This window comes from Anomaloglossus baeobatrachus, chromosome 5 (assembly GCF_048569485.1).
Source record: "Anomaloglossus baeobatrachus isolate aAnoBae1 chromosome 5, aAnoBae1.hap1, whole genome shotgun sequence".
NCBI lineage: Eukaryota > Metazoa > Chordata > Amphibia > Anura > Aromobatidae > Anomaloglossus > Anomaloglossus baeobatrachus.
This window is the reverse complement of record NC_134357.1, coordinates 124,433,889-124,455,455: the sequence shown is the minus strand read 5'-3', so window position 1 is coordinate 124,455,455 and position 21,567 is coordinate 124,433,889. Positions and strand designations below refer to the sequence as shown.

The following is a 21,567-nucleotide window of genomic DNA, read 5'->3' as shown; positions in this document are numbered from 1 at the left end:
CTGAACCCAATCGAGATGGTTTGGGGTGAGCTGAACCACAGAGTGAAGGAAAAAGGGCCAACAAGTGCTAAGCATCTCTGGGAACTCCTTCAAGACTGTTGGAAAACTATTTCCTGTGACTACCTCTTGAAGCTCATCAAGAGAATGCCAAGAGTGTGCAAAGCAGTAATCAAAGCAAAAGGTGGCTACTTTGAAGAACCTAGAATAGAAGACATATTTTCAGTTGTTTCACACTGTTTGGTAAGTATTTCATTCCACATGTGTTAATTCATAGTTTTGATGCCTTCAATGTGAATCTACAATTTTCAGAGTCATGAAAATAAAGAAAACTCTGAATAAGAAGGTGTGTCTAAACTTTTGGTCTGTACTGTATTTCCCCATATTTGTGACAGTAAGCGCTGTAGGATGTGCCCTTGTGAATCACAAACAAATCTATAAATATTTAGCAGGGTATACATCCGAATAGTCTGCTAAGGCTGGCAACACGGAAACCGCTGAGGATGACCGGGGATGACTAGATCAAGTATCTCTGATGAGGAGATAACACAGGTAACTAGGTCATCAATGTCATATTGGGGAAAGCTGGCTAACGCCTTTTGGCAGCAACAATAAAGCATTTGCTAGTGACAAGTAACATCTTGTAGCAGATCCAAATTGTTGTCTTCAGAGCAAGCTTGATGGTTGTTATAGTCACATAACTACACCGTATATAAAGCAAGTATTAGGAATACAAATACTGTGCCCACACCAAAAAGTGACTGTTAATCTGGTATCCAGTCACATAACCGTTAATAGAGTAAAAGAAAAATAATTCATAAATGAACAATATTCAAAAAAGGAAAAAATGTCACAAATGTTACTTCTTAACCTCGTAACGACGAAGTGATGTAAATTATAGCGCTATATCCTTTATAGGGAACCAATCATCAGGATTTTGGTATACAAGGTATAGCCAGTGCAGTACTGGCACTATCAGGCTGATTATCTACATACCATTAGTGGTCAGCTCAGATGTTTAGGTTTTGAAATCCAAAAAAGTGAAGTTTAAAAATTCGGCAGCTTTTTGACTGACAGCTGCACTAAGCAGATAATATCCGGGTGGGTTATGCACATGATTCCCGCCTTCACGCCCCCCACCTGTTCCTTCCTCTCTCTGGCTGCTCTATGCTAATTTTTCTTTTCAATAACATGACGTATGAGTTGGTGCCTGCGCATAGCGCTCATCTCTGGCGCCATGTTTCTGAAGCCCACCTAATCCCCTGCTGTTCTAATCTTCCGACAAAGAGGGTGGTGCATGCGCTCTCGCATCCTCTGCTCTCTTGTGACCGCGAGAGCACGCGCGGTTACAACAGAAGAGGAGAACAGCTGATTGGAGGAAACCGTGCAGCCGACAAAATACCGTGCCAGCGCCAGGTTGAAGAAGACAGAAGACCAGGATCGTGGAGGGGTGAGAGGGGGTAATAAACATGGAGTACCTAAGTGTGTCTGTGTATTTATTTCTAATAAAGTATTTTTTCTGTGTGGTGTCTTTTTTAACCCTTTATTGGCGATATTAATGGTCGGGTTAAACTTGGCCTGACATTAAGAATCTCGGGCTTTATATCAGCTGGTAAAACAAAAGCTGCTATTAACCCCTTATTACCCAGCGTGCCACCCGCCACCAGGGCCGCTTAAGAGTTGGAACAGCGCCAGAAGATGACACTTCTATGAAAACGCCATTTTCTGGGGCGGCTGCAGACTGCAATTCGCAGTGGGGGGGGCGGAAAGCTTGGGCCACCCTGTGCTGCGGATTCCAGGCCCCAGCTGCCTAGTTGTACTTGGCTGGATACAAAAATTGGGCGAATCCCAAGTTTTTTTGAAAATGAAATTCATGAAATAATTAAAAAAAGGGCCTCCCTATATTTTGATTCCAGCCAGGCACAAGGTGAAATGAGGCCCCATTTTCTTTGAGGATATAACCATAAGTTCAGGTTCCTTCCTTATGGTTATATCACCTTGTGCCTGGGACTTGTTTCTTATGGACTTTTTTTGTTTGATCCCTAAAGGGTATGGTATTTATGGTACTTTATTTGTATCAGCATATGATCCTTTGTGTTTATTTTCTAGTGCATGTGTTCACCTCAGTGTGGGTGTTGTTACACCGCAATTTTGCTTTCATGCACATTCTTATCATTGTTGTATTGTATGCAACTTTTTCTGTGTTCACACGTGTCTAGCCATTTCCCTGTGGTGGTCCATAACATATGTTCCATGGTGCTGTATATCTGATCACAGCTACACAGATGTGAACACCAGATATGCTCATCTCCTGTCTCACACAGCTCTCGGACGGGTGAAACAGGGAGTGAGGCATGTGAGCTACAGGAGTCATCACATGACCCTGTGCTACCATGACAGCCATCGGACCCACTTGATCATGTCACATGACTTCCGGTTTCAGGCAGTGAGTAAACGAACTACAACCGCAATTTTAATGGCACGGTCTCATTTTGACAGCAACATTTAAGGAGTTAACAGGTACGGGTGGATGGCGGATTTGCTCATGCCTGCTAGGGACACGTCAGCTGTACAAACCAGCTGACATATGCACGGATCACCCCCGCACGATCTGCCCGCGTCAGCCGGATGGGATTAACACTGACAGCTGAGACGTAATTTCATTAAAGGACCTGTCACCAAATTTTCAATTCAATTCATAAGCAGACAGCAACACACTGAGAAAAGAAACTCTCCCCCCCCCCCCAGACTAGCACTGAGAAACAGTCTGCTCTCCTCACTGCAGACTGATGACCTGTGCTGGAGAACAGCAGACCCGAGTGTGGGGAACAGCTTTCAGCCCTCATCTCTGGCAGTAAGTGCGGGGAGAAGGGCAATGCTGGAAATGTTAAATCTCAAACACTACTAATAGCGCTCCTCAAATGAACTTTACTGGCAGGACCGAATACACATTAGCATTGCCAAAGCAAGCGTAAATCTGTTGTACTGCCCCCCTCTTCCCACATGGACTGCTGGAGATGAAAGCTGTTAACCACCCTGAGGTCTGCCGTCTTCCAGCACATGTAATCACTACACTGTGAGAAGACTGTCATTATGTCTCCCACTGAGCCTGTTCTTAGCTTTAGACTAAGTTCACACACTGCGTTTTTTTTACGCTGCGTTTTTGTGCGTTTTAGGACACAAAAAACGCACAAAAACGCACCCCTGGCAAAAAAAACGTGACAAAAACGCATGCGTTTTTTGCTGCATTTTTTTTATCAGTGAACATTGCCATTAAAGATTGTTGAAAAGAAAAAAAAAAAAAAGAAGGTCTGATGTCATTTCTTTCTTCAATATGTTCTTCATTCTCCCCTAGTGTATGCAGGAGAGCAGACAGCTGCAGAACTACAAGGCTCAGCATGCTCCATCCAGGACTGTATGCTGGAGGGAGAGGCAGGGGGAGCAGACATACAAGGCTCAGCATACTCCATCCACTAGTGCAGGGTTCCCAACTCCAGTCCTCAAGGCACACCAACAGTGCATGTTTTCAGGATTTCCTTTGCATTGCACTGCTGTTGGAACCAGCACCTGGGCAGGTAATTTCATTAACACCTGTGCAATACTAAGGAAATCCCAAAAACCTGCACTGTTAGTGGGCCTTCAGGACTGGAGTTGGGGACCTCTGCACTAGTGGATGCAGGAGAGCAGACAGCAGCTGCCGAACTACAAGGCTCAGCATCCTCCTTCCAGGACTGTATGCAGGATTTCTTTGCCCCCCCCCAAAAAATGACATGGGCTTCGCCATATTTTTGTATGCTAGCCGGGTACAGCAGGCAGGTACGAGCTGCCCCCAACCCCCAGCTACCTATTTGTACCCGGCTGGAAGTGTTTGTAATAAGACTCAACTTTAAAATACTGCCCCTCCCCCCACACTAACTGCTGGAGGAGAGCTGAAAGCTGTCAGGTCATCACACAAGTCTGTGGTGCGTCAGTACATATGTTAGCATTCTGCAGGGAGGAGTGCAGACCGTCTACCAATACATTTAACCCCTTCACGACCATGGACGGATATATTCGTCATGGAGCGTGTCCCGTTAAGCCCCGCCCCCTTCCGCGGGCAGGCGGCGGCGGTCGGCACACATCAGCTGTTTTCAACAGCTGACGTGTGCCTGCTAGCCGCGGGTGGAATCGCTTCCACCCGCGGCCATTAACCCATTAAATCTCGCTGCCAAAGTCTGGCAGCAAGATCTATATGCACGCGGCCATGTTTTTTACTTACCGCCGCCCCCACCGGAAGTCACGTGCGTGATCACGTGACTTTCGGTGGTTGCCATCGTAGCACAGGGTCATGTGATGACGCCTGCAGCTATGAAGTTTCACTTTCGTTTTCCCTCAGCCGCGAGCAGAGAGAAACAGAAAGTGACTGAATCTGCTGTTTACAGCTGTATTGCTGTGATCAGCAGATAGATAAGAGCGATCAGATTGCTGATCGCTATAGCCCCCTAGGGGGACTAGTAAAATAAAAAACAAAAACAAAAAAAAAAACTAAAAAGTTCAAATCACCCCCCTTTTCCCCCATTGAAAATTAAAGGGTTAAAAAATAAATAAATATACACATACTAGAAGGTGGCCCGATTCTACGCATCGGGTATTCTAGAATTTACGTATTGTGTAGTTCATGTATGATTTTTGTTATATATATATGTGCGGTATGTGCGTATATTTGTGTGTGCAGCGTTGTCTGTGTGTGGGTGTCTGTGTAGGGCAGTTGTTTGTGGTTTCCAGTGTGTGTGTGTGGTGTGTTGTGCAGTGCGCGCGCGCGCGTGTGTGTGTGTGTTGGGGGGAGGTGTGCACTCTCCATCGTGCTCCATCCCCTATGCTGCGCACCCCTCATCGTGCTACATCTCCCATCCTGCGCACTCCCAAACGTGCTCCATCCGCCATGCTGCGCACTCCCAAACGTGCTCCATCCGCCATGCTGCGCACTCCCCATCGTGCTCCATTCCCCATGCTGCGCACTCCCCATCGTGCTCCATCCGCCACGCTGCGCACTCCCCATCGTGCTCCATCTCCCATGCTGCGCACTCCTAAACGTGCTCCATCCGCCATGCTGCGCACTCCCAAATGTGCTCCATCCACCATGCTGCGCACTCCCAAACGTGCTCCATCCGCCATACTCCACACTCCCCATCGTGCTCCATGCCCCATGCAGCGCACTCCCCATCGTGCTCTATTCCCTATGCTGCGCACCCCCCATCGTGCTCCATCATCTATGCTGCGCACTCCCAAACGTGCTCCATCCGCCATGCCGCGCACTCCCAAACGTGCTCCATCCGCCATGCTGCGCACTCCTAAACGTGCTCCATCCGCCATGCTGGGCACTCCTCATCGTGCTCCATCCCCCATGCAGTGCACTCCCTATCGTGCTCCATCCCCTATGCTGCGCACCCCCCATCGTGCTCCATCTCCTATGCTGCGCACTCTCAAACGTGCTCCATCCGCCATGCTGCGCACTCCCAAACGTGGTCCATCCGCCATGCTGCGCACTCCCAAACATGCTCCATCCGCCATACTCCGCACTCGCCATCGTGCTGCATCCGCCATGCTGCGCACTCCCAAACGTGCTCCATCCGCCATGCTGCGCACTCCCAAACGTGCTCCATCCGCCATGCTGCGCACTCCCAAACGTACTCCATCCGCCATGCTGCGCACTCCCAAACGTGCTCCATCCGCCATGCTGCGCATTACCAAACGTGCTCCATCCGCCATGCTGCGCCAGCATCAGCCTCTCTACCCGCATCATCAGCCTCTCTGCCCACAGCATCAGCCTCTCTCCTCCCAGCATCAGCGTCTCTGTCCCTAGCATCAGGCTCTCTCCTTCCAGCCTCCCTCAGCATCAGCCTCCCTTTCCCAGCCTTCCCAAGGATCAGCCTCTCTCCTCCCAGCCTCCTTCCTCCCAGCCTCCCTCTCCCAGCCTCCCTCAGCATCAGCCTTCCTGTCCCAGTCTCTCCCAGCATCAGCCTCCCCAAGCATCAGCCTCCACCAGCATCAGCCTCTGTTCTTCCAGCCTCCTCCAGCATCAGCTTCCCTAAGCATCAGCCTCCCTCGTCCCAGCCTCCCTCAGCATCAGCCTCTCTCCTTCCAGCCTCCCTCAGCATCAGCCTCCTCTCCCCAGCCTTCCCTAGGATCAGCCTCTCTCCTCCCAGCCTCCTTCTTCCCAGCTTTCCCATCCCAGCCTCCTTCAGCATCAGCATTTCCCTCTTCCCCATGATCAGCCTCTCTGCTCCCAGCCTCCTCCAGCACGCCCTGCTCCTCTGCCGACACTCACACACCCGATCGCATGCACTCACACACACACCCGATCGCATCCACTCACACACACACCCGATCGCATCCACTCACACACACACCCGATCGCATCCACTCACACACACACCCGATCGCATCCACTCACACACACACCCGATCGCATCCACTCACACACACACCCGATCGCATCCACTCACACACACACCCGATCGCATCCACTCACACACACACCCGATCGCATCCACTCACACACACACCCGATCGCATCCACTCACACACACCCGATCGCATCCACTCACACACACCCGATCGCATCCACTCACACACACACCCGATCGCATTCACTCACACACACACCCGATCGCATCCACTCACACACACACCCGATCGCATCCACTCACACACACACCCGATCGCATCCACTCACACACACACCCGATCGCATCCACTCACACACACCCGATCGCATCCACTCACACACACCCGATCGCATCCACTCACACACACAGACACTGACGATATCGCACTTACGCGCTCATACTCACAACATCCGGGGATATCACATGCTTCTGGCCATGTGATCCTCCGTCAGGTCCTGGAAGATCACAACAGCACATTTTCGCCGCCGAGAAGCAAGCGATATCCCAGGATGTCGTGAGTATGTGGATGCGATGTGAGGTGTGTGTGAGGTGTGTATGAGAGTGAGTGTGAGTGTGATCTGATGTGTGTGTATGTTTGTGTGTGTGCGTGTGGACCTTCCGGCGCAGCAGGACCTTGATGGGCTTGTAACCATGCGAGCATGGTTACCAACGTATCCACACCACTCCCACCACTGCCGTGGGAGCGGGGGCCGGGGGAGGGGGAGGGAGTACAGTACTCACCTCCGTGACAGCGCTTGTAACCATGCGAGTATCCACACCACCCCTTTGGGAGCGGGGGCCGGGGGGGGGGGGGGTTGGGGGGGGATAGGGAGTACCGTACTCACCTCCGTGACAGCCGTGTCAGTTAGAGAAATGCGCGGGGGGAGGGAGGGGGTGGGGCCAGAGCTAACGTGCATTGCGTGAGGGGGGCGGGGCGTGGCGTGGCTGAATTGCCAATGCCTGCAGGGTGCCGGGGCGAGAGGCCAATCTGTGGGGGGGGCGGAGCCTGGGCGAGCGGCTGGCCAATCCGTGTGGGGGCGCAGCCTGGGTGAGCGGCCAATCCGTGTGGGGGGGCGGGGCCATGGCGAGCCCAGCGGCCAATCAGCTTTGTGTCACCGTAAGGACACAATTTTGGAGCATGACAGACAGACAGACAGACAGACAGACAGACAGACAGACAGACAGACAGAATAAGGCAATTATATATATAGATTTGGTATCGCCGCGTTCAGAAATGCCCGATCTATCAAAATATAATTAATCTGATTGGTAAACGGTGTAGTGGCAAAAAATTCCAAACGCAAAAATTACGTTTTTTGGTCGCCGCAAGTTTTACGCAAAATGCAATAACAGGCGATCAAAACGTAGCATCTGCGCAAAAATGCTACCATTAGAAACGACAGCTCGAGACGCAAAAAATAAGCTGTCACAGCCATAGATCCCAAAAAATGAGAACGCTATGTTGTTCGGAAAATGGCGCAAAACGTGTGCCACTTTTATTGGACAAACTTGTGAATTTTTTTTTAACCCCTTGGATACAAGTAAACCTATACATGTTTGGTGTCTACAAACTCGCACCGACATCAGGCATCATACCCACACATCAGTTTCACCATATAGTGAACACCGTGAATAAAACATCCCGAAAACTATTGTGCCATCACACTTTTTTTGCAGTTTTTCCACACTTGGAATTTTTTTGCTGTTTTCCAGTACACCATATGGTAAAACTTATGGTTTCATTTAAAAGTACAACTTGTCCCGCAAAAAACAAGCCCTCATATGGCAAGATTGACGGAAAAATAAAAAAGTTACGGCTCTTGGAAGAAGGGGAGCAAAAAACAAAAACGGAAAGTGCCCCGGGGCTGAAGGGGTTAAAGAAGTAGTCTATCAATACATGACTCCTAAGAAAATTCTAAACCAATTTGGAGCGTTTTTTTTACTTTCGTCAGTGTTGCTGCCTGCTTATGCTTGGTTATCGTCATAAAGAGGAAGAATTACATCCGCCTGGTGAAAGCGCTCTGGTAATACTGACCTGGACTAGTCTGTGTGCACACACTGCGTATTTTCTTCAGTTTTTAAGCAATACTGCAAGGAAAACCACATCCCAGCAAAGTCCATGAGAATCCTGAATTGCTGTGCACATATTGCAGATTATTTCCTTTTATATTTTGGTGCAGAAAAAAAATCTGCAACAGGTTAACTCTTTCAGCGTTTTTTCCTGCAGATATAATCCACTGCAGTGCTCGGGCTCAATCACTGCAATGGATTTTTATCTGTCACTGCTGCACTCAAAGCACTGACATTTCACTGCACACACCATACTTCTGGCATGGTGTGGGAGACGGCCCAGGGGCGCCGTGGGGGGAGACGGCCCAGGGGCGCCGTGGGGGGAGACGGCCCAGGGGCGCCGTGGGAGACATTCCTTCTTTCACTATTTGCTTTTGAGCTGAATTAAGCACTATTGAGCAGGATGATTTACCTGTCTCTGGTGATTGACATGTTGATGGTTTTTTGAATACGGAACAAATTGGTCATCTATTGATGGTTGATGTTACATCATAACAATACGGCACCTAATTTCTATGTTGTGGTCTGTCTGTTCAGGGTCATTAATAGTGACCTTTTTAATTGAAATATTAAAAAGGTATATTTTAGGCGTTATATTTATTCATTTAGCTTCTCAATATACTGGCTACTTTTCACCAAGTGACAGCATTAGTTTGTTCAAACAGCCCGGTCTATAAATGCACCCCCAGCTAAGTGAATGAGAACTGTCAATCTACTGTGCAACAATTTAAAGAGGTAGTCTCATCTTCTTAAAGGGAATCTGTCACCAGGCTTTGGTTCCCCCATCTGAGAGCAGCATAATGTAGAGACAGAGATCCCGATTCCAGCGATGTGTCACTTACTGTAAAATCAAGTTTTTTCTCTGATGCAGATCTAGCAGTTATACAGAGCTCATGAATACACTGGACTACCTGGCACCACATCAAGTAGTCCTATAATGATAATCTCCTGCTGATTACACGGTGATTTTATCAAAATCACCACCTCTGTCCCTACGTTCTGCTGCTCTCAGATTAGGTGGCAAAAACCTGGTGACAGATTCCCTTTAATTGAGTACAATTTCAAAGCTTGTTTCAGTACAAAATGCCTTTACTTCCATTATTGGAAAGCGCACCGTACAGGACAAGGACACAACCATGCTGCTGGTCCAAAAAGTCAATTATCAGGAATGCAGTGCCCACTGGCAAGAAGAAAGTGGTGCACTCCGTAATACAGAACTTGAAAAAACCCTTTAAAATGTAAATTAATAGACCCAGAGTTGTACCCAACAGCAAAATATTACCACAAATACATAATACACATGGTTAACTAATGCATAGCTCATCTGGTCATAAGGAAGTCGCTGTGTCTTATGCTATCGGCTACGAGGTCACAGAAGTACACTGTACAGTGAAGGGATTAGTGATATTAGGGGATGGAGGGAACCATGCTTTAGTAAGGCGAGTAGCATGCACAAAGTACAATGAGCCAGGTGACAATCACACAAAAACAAGGGAATGAAGCACACTCTTCACTTACTGGACTGGGAATTGCATCTGGGTCTATCCTGTGCCTGGTTTTCTGCTGGGGTGGCAGCTCATTAAGTTGCTTTTTTGTGTAAAAAGACGAGTGTAAGCGATGCCACAAAATAGCAAAGAGAAAGAGAATTAAAAAGGATAACAAAACAAAAACAGGAGAAAGAAAAAAAATAAATAAATAAATAAAGAGGAGGGGGCTTTGTTATGTTCACTGCCCTCTACTCATCCAAGGAGGTAGACGGCAAAAGCATATCATGCATTTAATTGCCTTGCAGAGGGACATTAATCAACTTAGTATTTAACGTGGAGTAAAAACAATTTTTCAAGAGCTGAACACAAAACGAAAAGCATTCCACCATCACATCTCCGATTATTAACACGAATAGCATCGGGAGGCATCTGATCACACTCAAGTCAGGCCCTTGGTAATGTCTGTCCGTCCCATAGAAATTGGGAAATGCTGCGGAATATGTTGGGGCCATAGAAAGAAAGATTATTGTTGTCAGAGATTTCCCTATACCAAACTAATCTTTAAAAATAAGTAACCAGAGAAGAAAATAGGGGCACCATATCTATAGGGCATAGAATTACTGAAGCACGTTTATACTGGCGGCACTATCAATGCTTTCTGGCCTTAATACATGTAAAAGCATTTTTTTGCCATTGTTTCACATTTGATATGTGAAATCACTGGTGAAAGGGCCATAAATAAGTAAATATAGGATTTGTTGTTTCTTAGTCATTAAATCAAAAATAAATAAATAAATTAAGATCAGTTATTGGTGCAATTAGAAATCACACCAAGATTGCAACTTGAAAATAAGCCAAGAACCTGGATCCCCAGCCAAGACTGGAGGGGAAACGCACTATTACATTGCAGCCGTAGAGATGAATGATCATTCAGGAGATATATTATTAGACACAAGTCTGCCAGAATTGAGGACTTTCTCCAAAACAATATGTTCTAATAGGTAGTACCCCAGCCGAGGGCTCGGTGCTTGGCACAGTTCTGGGGTCCTGGATTTAAATCTGACCAAGGACAATATCTACATGGAGTTTTTATGTGCTCCCTGACATTGGGTGGGTTTGCCAGTCACTTCATGAAAAACAAACTGATAGGTGAAAAGGCTTTTTCTTATGAAGCGGATTCTAATGTGCAAAATTGGTGATTTGTACTACACATTCCGGTCAGTCTTGTGGATCATTTCTATACACACCCTATGGAAGCAGTCATGGTAGTCATTGTTTTTTTTCCATAAACTTGCCAAACAATAAGGCTACTTTCATACTGCATTTTGCCTTCGTTCAGTGGTCCAGTCGTGGGATCCGTCCAAACCGCCCCTCCCCCACCCTGCAAGGCTTGTTTCGGACGCATGCGCCGACAGGGCCATTGACTGTAATGGAGCAGACTTGCTCTGTTTTGTACCATTTTCAGGCACATATGTTTTCTGCAGGCACACACCCGAACGTAGTCGACTATGTTTTGGTGTCCGCCTGCAGACAACGTATATGCCCAAAAAGAGTACAAAAACAGAGCACACACTAACATACTCTGCTCCATTGCAGTCAATGGCCCTGTTGGCGCATGCGTCCGAAATAAGAATTATTCTTACCGATAATTCGGTTTCTAGGACCTTCCACGACAGCATAGGAGGTTGTCTCTCCACGCCCTAATTGGGACAGGAAGTTCAAGAGGTTTAAAAGGACCCTCCCACCTCCCACAGCCAGTGTCTTACAAAGAATCCATAGCATATGAGAAGTACTACACATTCAGGAATACATGAATACATAGGGGAGGGAATTACCTGCTGTCGTGGAAGGTCCTAGAAACCGAATTATCGGTAAGAATAATTCTTATTTCTCTAGTCCCTTCCACGACAGCATAGGAGGAATACCAAAGAATTGATACCTAGGGGGGGACCACAGCCTGCAGGACTTTCCTGCCAAAGGCCAAATCCCTGTTGAATCCAGATTCAGACGATAATGCTTCGTGAAAGTATGGAGCGAAGACCACGTAGCCGCCTTGCAGATCTGCTCAGGGGAGGCCCCTGCCCGTTCGGCCCAGGAGGCAGAGGTAGCCCTGGTGGAGTGCGCCGTGAATCCAGTAGGCGGAGAGAGATGCTGAGCGAGGTATGCATCTCTAATTGCTCGCACAATCCAGTTGGCGACTGTACTCTTAGCCACCTTCTTGCCCTTATTGCGGCCAAAGGGCTGGATGAACAGGTTAGAATCAAGGCGCCAAGAAGCAGTAACCTCTAGGTAGTGCAACACTATCCGACGGACATCCAAAGAATGAAACACTTCCTCACCCGGAGTCCGAGGATTCTGACAGAAGGAAGGCAGGACGATGGACTGCGAACGGTGAAAATCCGAAACCACCTTGGAAGGAAGGAAAGGTCCAGCTGAAAAACAATGCTGTCATCTCTGATGGTCAGGTAAGGTTCCCTAACAGACAAAGCCTGAAGTTCGCCGACTCTGCGAGCAGATGTAATAGCCACAAGAAAAGCAGTCTTGTGAGAAAGGGAACGAATGTTACAAGAGCACAGAGGTTCAAACGGAGACTGAGATAGTCCTGTAAGGACCACATTGAGATCCCAGCGAGGCGTCAGGACCCTCTGACGTGGACAGAGTCTACTAGCGGACACAAAGAACCGACGGATCCAACGATGATCTGCCAGAGCCGTGTCAAAGACTGCACTGAGTGCTGACACCTGAACTTTCAGAGTGCTAGGCCTAAGACCTAAGTCTAAACCACTTTGGAGAAAGTCCAGAATCTGCGCAATATTAGGCCGAAGAGGGTCAGGAGGCCGAGAACCACACCAGGAGGAAAATCTCTTCCAGATTTTGTTGTATTTACTATTAGTCACAGGTTTACGGTTCTTCTGCAGCGTAGCCACAACTTTGTCAGAAAGCCCTTGGGCCTTCAGTGCCGGGCCTCAGAAGCCAGGCAGCCAAGTTGAGTTTCTGAGGAGCCGGATGGAAAATCGGACCCTGCGACAGTAAGCTTGGGTCCGAACCTAAGAGGACTGGGCCGTCGATTCCTAGCGTCAGGACCAGGCTGTACCAACTCCTCCGGGGCCACAGAGGGGCCACCAGTATAGTTGGGACCCCCTCGTCTCTGATCTTCCTCAGGGCCCGTGCGAGAAGAGGAAGAGGGGGGAACGCGTAAGCGAGGCGAAAGGACCAACTGTGGCAGAAAGCGTCTACCCCTAACGCCTCGTCCCTTGGGTTCAGGGAGAAATATGTTGCGACCTTGCGATTCCCTGCCGAGGCAAAGAGGTCCACCTCTGGTGCACCCCACCTCGCCACTAGAGAGCAGAACACCGCCTGATCCAGGCTCCATTCCCCCGGATGAACATCCCGACGACTCAGGAAATCCGCCTGAAGATTGAGGGAGCCCTTCAGATGGACCGCAGAAAGGGAGAGCAGAGATTGTTCTGCCCATTGAAAGATTCGGGAGGACACTGATTTCAGGGCGCCCGAGCGTGTACTGCCCTGATGGCGGAGATGTGCCACCGTTGTGACATTGTCTGAATATACCAGGACGTGAGAGTCCCGGACGAGGTCCTGAGCCGCAAGGAGGGCTTCCCTGACTGCCCTGAGCTCCCGGTAGTTGGAGGATTGGGAACTGACGTAAGGACTCCAGACCCCTTGAAATGGGGAATTTGCCACCATTGCCCCCCATCCTCGTAGGCTGGCATCTGTGGTCAGTGTAACCAGGGGACTCTGAGTCCAGGCAACCCCCACCTGCAGGTTGGCGGGACTCAGCCACCAGAGAAGGGATGAGGAGACGGACTCCGAGAGGCGAAACCTTCTGTTTAGGGATGACGGGAGTCTGTCCCAATGTGCCAGGATATGATCTTGGAGACACCGAGAATGGGCCTGAGCCCACCTGACCGAGGGAATGCAGGATGTCATGGAACCCAGGGCCGACATAGCCGCTCGAAGCGTCGGGCGAGCCCTGCCTGCGGAGTTTTGATATTTTGGATAACAGAGCTATCCTGTGGCCCTCTGGGAGAAAGGATGCCTGTCTGTCGGAGTCCAGCAGCACTCCGAGAAACTGCCGAGTGGAGGAGGGGGTTAACTGTGATTTTTTGAGATTGGGAATCCATCCCAGAGACCGAAGGATTCCCAAAGACCTCTCCACATGGCTCCGGAGGGTTGGAGCAGACGGAGCCATGAGAAGAAAGTCGTCCAGATACGGAACTAGACAGATACCCTGCAATCTTATGAAGGCGACCACCTCTGCCATGATCTTGGAAAAGATCCTTGGAGCTGAGGAGATCCCGAAGGGAAGTACATTGAATTGGAAATGAAGTACTTCCTCCCCGTGAAGCACCGCAAACCTGAGGTATTGTCTGTGTCCCGGATGGACGGGGTACATGGAAGTAGGCATCTTTCAGATCGATAGAGGCCATCTGATGGTGTAGACCTATCAGGGGAATAGCTGATTTCACCGACTCCATCTTGAACCGCCGGTACCTGACCTGACGGTTTAGACTTTTTAAATTGATAATTATACGGACGTCGCCGGATGGCTTCTTGACCAGGAAGAGACGGGAGTAGTGTCCTACCCCTTCTTCCTGACTCGGGACTGGGGAAACGACCCCCGAGTGCACTAGCTCTATAATCTTTGTGTACAACAGAGTCTGTGAACCCGGTGACGCCAGCGCAGTGACTCGGAGACCCGGAAGAGGGGGGGGAAAGGAATTCTATGAGAAGACCGTCCGAGATGATCTTCAGAACCCATTGGCAAGAGGTTATGGACTGCCACTGGGTAAGAAACGCTGAGAGTCTTCCCCCCACCCGGGCCGAGTCACTGTTTGTCCTGCTGAGGACGTTGCTGATGTGGAGGGATGAGGATGTTTCTCCCTCTACCTTTGGGATAGCTCCACCTGCCTGCCTTCCCTTTCCCTCTGGGCTGGGAGGCCTGAGGCATCGAGGGACGAAAGGACCGCTTCCTGTTAGGTCTAGGATCGGGCAAGGCCTTACGATCAGTCGCCTTGTCCAGGATATCATCCAGGGCAGGCCCAAACACTAAATCCCCTTTAAACGGAAGGGAACAAAGCCTCATTTTAGAGGTGGAGTCTCCACTCCAGGCCTTAAGCCAGAGGGCACGTCGGGCAGAGTTAGAAAGCACCGAGGTCCTGGCTGCCAGGCGGACAGATTCCACCGAGGTATCTGCCAGAAAACAGGTAGCCTTCCTAAGCAAGGGAAGGGATTCCAGTAATTCCTCCCTAGGGGTCCCTTGTGAAATATGAGCCTCCAACTGGTCTAACCACCTAATTAGGGACCTGGATACGCAGGTGGAGGCAATGTTGGCTTGAATAGAGGAAGACGATGCCTCCCAGGACCGCTTCATCAGGCCCTCTACCTTCCTATCCATTTGATCCTTCAGTTGGGAAGTATCCTCAAAAGGAAGAGCCGTTTGCTTAGCTACCCTAGCCACCTGAACGTCCACCCTTGGGATCTCCCAATGTAGTCCCGAAGGTTCCAGAGGAAACCGGCGTCTAAGGTCACTCCGTACCCGCCCTCTCAGGACATTCCCATTCCTGAGAGACAATATCCAATATATTGGCATGAACTGGGAATCCCAATTGTTTGACTGACTTCAGGCCAGCAAACATTTCGTCCTGGATTGAAGGAAGAGACTGCACTTCCTCTAAAACCCATAGTGCTCCGAACTGCCTCAATAAGATCCCCCAACTCTTCTGAGTGAAAGAGAAAGGACTGGTCAGACCCCCCAGATGGAATTCCGTCATCAGGACCCTCAGAGGTGGAATCAGCGTCCTCCTGATCAGAAGGGGTCGACTGGAGTCTCCTCTTTTTTGGAGGAGAGGGTCCAGTAGCAGGGCCAGGAGCAGGGCCAGGAACAGGGCCAGGAGCAGGGCCAGGAACAGGGCCAGGAACAGGGCCAGGAACAGGGCCAGGAACAGGGAGAGAAGCCAGTGAGGCCCTAATCTCCTGTTTCATCATGGACCCGCAACTCATCTATCAGAGATTGTTGTTCGGCCCTAATAATCTGGTCTGTACATTGCTGGCAAAGCTTTTTATCCCATACTGCAGGAGCTTCTTTATACAGATGGGACATTTTTTAATTTTGTCCACTCTGTCAGGTCTATCAGGCTTATCGGACTTGTCAGTTTTTTCTGACTTCTCAGGCTTCTCTGATTTCTCATTTCTGTCAGTTTTCTTGGTGGCCTTGTCCTCCTAGAAAACACAGAGCAGAGAGCCATAAATCAACTGATGAGACCTATGTCCGAGGGACCATTCCCCTCCATACTCACAGTAGCAGGGGGCACACTGGGTTCTGCAGAGGCAGCTGCAGCGGAAGACATGACAGGGAGCACGGTCTTACCATGATCTGATGTCTTCGTGGCAGCCCTTATGGAAAAGGGCCTGCCTCCCCAGTGACGGTGCACGTTTTCCCCGCCTCCCGCATCCGGTCCTGGGCAGGCCGAGTCACTGTCGGCGTGCCTCCACGCTGCCTCCGCAAACCGGAAGCGCTCGACCGGAAGTCCGCAAGACCGGAAGTCCCGCCCCCGGGAGCACTTCCGGATCGCTCCGGCAGCGTGCATGCGGGAAGCGGCCGGCGGCTCAGGGAGGACGCCGGCCGGGGAGCTCAACAGCCTGCATCACCCCTCAGGAGATCCGGAAGGCTGGAGCAGCGGTCCCCCACAGCGTGAGGGAACAGCAAGGGAGGAGCGGCGAAGGCCCGACCGATGCTGTCCCGGCTGAAGGTAATAGGGGGAAAAAAAAAAAATATATTACTGCAGGTCGCCGGCCACCACAGCATAGGAGAAAAACAAACCTCTCCATGCCCCATGGGACAGGAAAGACACTGGCTGTGGGAGGTGGGAGGGTCCTTTTAAACCTCTTGAACTTCCTGTCCCAATTAGGGCGTGGAGAGACAACCTCCTATGCTGTCGTGGAAGGGACTAGAGAAACAGGCTTTGCAGAGTGGGGGAGGGGCGGTTCAGACAGATGCCCCGATGGGACCACTAAACGTAAGGCAAAACGCAGTGTGAAAGGGGCCTAATAATTACTAGTGATATTCAGGGGCACTATACATAGCAATCAGATCCACTTACAGGGCTGGGGATGGAGTCTGGATCCAATCTCTTTTGTGCAGGAGGTGGTGGGGGGCCCGCAGGACCAGGTTGGCTCCCATAATTAGGCGCGCGAGGATATGCTGCGGGGTATCCAGGCTGTGGACCCCTAACAGGCCCGAAGGAACCTAGAAACAATAAAAAAAAGTTATTAACCTACATTATTCTGTTTAGCACCTAGAAAAAAAATGTAGCCTTTCTAATGGAATGTTACAAGTGTACGGCATGCTTCTTACACGCTTTGACTTTAGACCATTGGCATACTTGCAGACCCCCAGACCGGAAGTTAGTGGCATGGCCCAGCGTTTTCTGCCGAGTGCTATATTGTGGTCTTGGCCCGCTTATCATTGGTTGTCGTATCAGTCACCTGTGTGCCACCATTGCCTGTAGTACACCACTTGTCAGGTTTGTCGCCTCAGTCAGTGTGGTACTTTCCTTGTAGTGACTGGAGTGAGTGGGCATGGTGGCCGACTAAGTGAGTAGGGAGTGACGATCTCTATAGCATGCTACAGCAGAGCGGCCATTTTTGGGGGCACACTCGCTCGCAGTGTTGGGGAACGGAGTCAGTCAGTTGGTGGGGACGTGGTGGCGATTGGGCTAAGGCCCTGTGCGCACTGGGATATTTGCTTAACTTAAGAAAAAACTGCACCATCTGGCAGAATTCCGCACCCGCGGTTTTTCTGCAGGTTGGTCCCTGCAGTTTTTTACCATTATCTATGGCAAAAAACACAGGTACCTGTGGAAAAGAAATGACATACTACTTGTTTTTTGCTGCAGAAATTCTGCAGCAAAAGCTATAGGAAAAATAATGCAGTGTCCGCACACCATTTTGGTTTTCCCATAGACTTTGCTGGGGAAGGACTGCAGAAAGGTTATGAACAAAAACCGCACCTTTTCTGCAAGTATGCCAGACAGTCAAGATTAACCTATCCTTACAATCTATATATATATAATTGCCTTATTCTGTCTGTCTGTCTGTCTATCTGTCATGCTCCAAAATTGTGTCCTTACGGTGACACAAAGCTGATTGGCCGCTGGGCTCGCCATGGTCCCGCCCCCCCACACCGATTGGCCGCTCGCCCAGGCTGCGCCCCCCACACGGATTGGCCAGCCGCTCACCCAGGCTCCGCCCCCCCCACAGATTGGCCTCTCGCCCCGGCACCCTGCAGGCATTGGCAATTCGGCCACGCCCCGCCCCGCCCCCCTCACGCAATGCACGCTAGCTCTGGCCCCGCCCCCTCCCTCCCCCCGCGCATTCCCGAACTGACACGGCTGTCACCGAGGTGAGTACTGTACTTCCCCCCCCCCCCCGCACATTCCCCAAACTGACACGGCTGTCACCGAGGTGAGTACTGTACTCCACCCCCCCCCCCCCCCAACCTCACCCCCTCTCCCCCCGGCCTCCGCTCGCACGGGAGTGGTGTGGATACGTTGGTAACCATGCTCGCATGGTTACAAGCGCATCAAGGTCCTGCTGCTGCGGCGGAAGAAAACATACACACACATCAGATCACACTCACCCTCACACACACACCTCACACACACCTCACACACACCTCACACACACCTCACACACACCTCACACACCACCTCACACACACCTCACACACACCTCACACACACCTCACACACACCTCACACACACCTCACACACACCTCACACACACCTCACACACACCTCACACACACCTCACACACACCTCACACACACCTCACACACACCTCACACACACCTCACACACACCTCACACACACCTCACACACACCTCACACACACCTCACACACACCTCACACACACCTCACACACACCTCACATCGCATTCACATACTTACTGCAAGTATGCCAGACAGTCAAGATTAACCTATCCTTACAATCTATATATATATAATTGCCTTATTCTGTCTGTCTGTCTGTCTATCTGTCATGCTCCAAAATTGTGTCCTTACGGTGACACAAAGCTGATTGGCCGCTGGGCTCGCCATGGTCCCGCCCCCCCACACCGATTGGCCGCTCGCCCAGGCTGCGCCCCCACACGGATTGGCCAGCCGCTCGCCCAGGCTCCGCCCCCCCCACAGATTGGCCTCTCGCCCCCGGCACCCTGCAGGCATTGGCAATTCGGCCACGCCACGCCCCCGCCCCCCTCACGCAATGCACGCTAGCTCTGGCCCCGCCCCCCTCCCTCCCCCCCGCGCATTCCCCCGAACTGACACGGCTGTCACCGAGGTGAGTACTGTACTCCCCCCCCCCCCCCCCCCACCCTCACCCCCCCTCCCCCCGGCCTCCGCTCGCACGGGAGTGGTGTGGATACGTTGGTAACCATGCTCGCATGGTTACAAGCGCATCAAGGTCCTGCTGCTGCGGCGGAAGAAAACATACACACACATCAGATCACACACACCTCACACACACCTCACACACACCTCACACACACCTCACATCGCATTCACATACTTACAGCATCCGGCGATATCGCTTGCTTCTCGGCCTCGATACTGTGCTGTTGTGACCTTCAAGGACCTGACGGAGGATCACATGGCCAGAGGCATGTGGTATCTCCGGATGTTGTGAGTGTGAGCGCGTATGTGCGATATCGTCAGTGTCTGTGTGTGTGAGTGGATGCGATCGGGTGTGTGTGTGTGAGTGGATGCGATCGGGTGTGTGTGAGTGGATGCGATCGGGTGTGTGTGTGAGTGGATGCGATCGGGTGTGTGTGTGAGTGGATGCGATCGGGTGTGTGTGTGAGTGGATGCGATCGGGGGTGTGTGAGTGGATGCGATCGGGGGTGTGTGAGTGGATGCGATCGGGGGTGTGTGAGTGGATGCGATCGGGGGTGTGTGAGTGGATGCGATCGGGGGGTGTGTGAGTGGATGCGATTGGGGGTGTGTGAGTGGATGCGATCGGGGGTGTGTGAGTGGATGCGATCGGGGGTGTGTGAGTGGATGCGATCGGGGGTGTGTGAGTGGATGCGATCGGGGGTGTGTGAGTGGATGCGATCGGGTGTGTGTGTGTGTGAGTGGATGCGATCGGGTGTGTGTGTGTGAGTGGATGCGATCGGGTGTGTGTGTGTGAGTGGATGCGATCGGGTGTGTGTGTGTGAGTGGATGCGATCGGGTGTGTGTGTGTGAGTGGATGCGATCGGGTGTGTGTGTGTGAGTGGATGCGATCGGGTGTGTGTGTGTGAGTGGATGCGATCGGGTGTGTGTGAGTGGATGCGATCGGGTGTGTGTGAGTGGATGCGATCGGGGTGTGTGAGTGTCGGCAGAGGAGCACGGCGTGCTGGAGGAGGCTGGGAGCAGAGAGGCTGATCATGGGGAAGGCTGGGAGGGGGAGGCTGATGCTGGGGGAGACTGGGAGGTGAAGGCTGATGCTGAAGGAGGCTGGGAGGGGGAGGCTGGGAGGAAGGAGGCTGGGAGGAGAGAGGCTGATCCTGGGGAAGGCTGGGAAGGGGAGGCTGATGCTGAGGGAGGCTGGAAGGAGAGAGGCTGATGCTGGGGGAGGCTGGAAGGAGAGAGGCTGATGCTGGGGGAGGCTGGAAGGAGAGAGGCTGATGCTGGGGGAGGCTGGAAGGAGAGAGGCTGATGCTGGGGGAGGCTGGAAGGAGAGAGGCTGATGCTGGGGGAGGCTGGAAGGAGAGAGGCTGATGCTGGGGGAGGCTGGAAGGAGAGAGGCTGATGCTGGGGGGAGGCTGGAAGGAGAGAGGCTGAGGCTGGGAGGAGAGAGGCTGATGCTGGGGGAAGGCTGATGCTGAGGGAGGCTGGGAGGGGAAAGCTGATGCTGGGGAAGGCTGGGAGGACGGAGGCTGGGAGGAGAGAGGCTGATCCTGGGGAAGGCTGGGAGAGGGAGGCTGATGCTGGGGGGAGGCTGGAAGGAGAGAGGCTGATGCTGGGGGAGGCTGGAAGAAGAGAGGCTGATGCTGGGGGAGGCTGATGCTGGGGGAGGCTGGGAAGAGAGAGGCTGATGCTGGGGAAGGCTGGGAGGAGAGAGGCTGATGCTGGGGACAGAGAGGAGAGGCTGATGCTGGGAGGAGAGAGGCTGATGCTGGGATGAGAGAGGCTGATGCTGGGAGGAGAGAGGCTGATGCTGGGAGGAGAGAGGCTGATGCTGGGAGGGGGGAGGCTGGGAGGGGGAGGCTGATGCTGGGGGAGGCTGGGACGAGGGAGGCTGATGCTTGGGGAGGCTGATGCTGGGGGAGGCTGGAAGGAGAGAGGCTAATGCTGGTGGAGGCTGATGCTGGGGGAGACTGGGAGGGGAAGGCTGATGCTGAGGGAGGCTGGGAGGGGGAGGCTGATGCTGAGGGAGGCTGGGAGGGGGAGGCTGGGAGGAAGGAGGCTGGGAGGAGAGAGGCTGATCCTGGGGAAGGCTGGGAACGGGAGGCTGATGCTGAGGGAGGCTGGAAGGAGAGAGGCTGATGCTGGGGGGAGGCTGGAAGGAGAGAGGCTGATGC

At 51.6% G+C, this 21,567-nt stretch overlaps 1 protein-coding gene across 3 annotated transcripts in view; it reads right to left on the bottom strand.

Annotated features, from left to right (window-relative positions):
* SEC24C (SEC24 homolog C, COPII component) overlaps positions 1-21,567 on the bottom strand; it is a 130,361-nt gene that overhangs the window by 73,909 nt on the left and 34,885 nt on the right. For 2 of the 3 annotated variants that reach the window (XM_075348840.1, XM_075348842.1), the window contains 2 exons: positions 17,104-17,249; positions 10,014-10,082 (listed from right to left, as the gene is read on the bottom strand). In XM_075348840.1, the coding sequence (XP_075204955.1) occupies positions 10,014-10,082; positions 17,104-17,249 (215 nt within the window). The remainder of the gene's footprint in view (positions 1-10,013; positions 10,083-17,103; positions 17,250-21,567) is intronic. The other variant, XM_075348841.1, reaches the window with a different exon arrangement.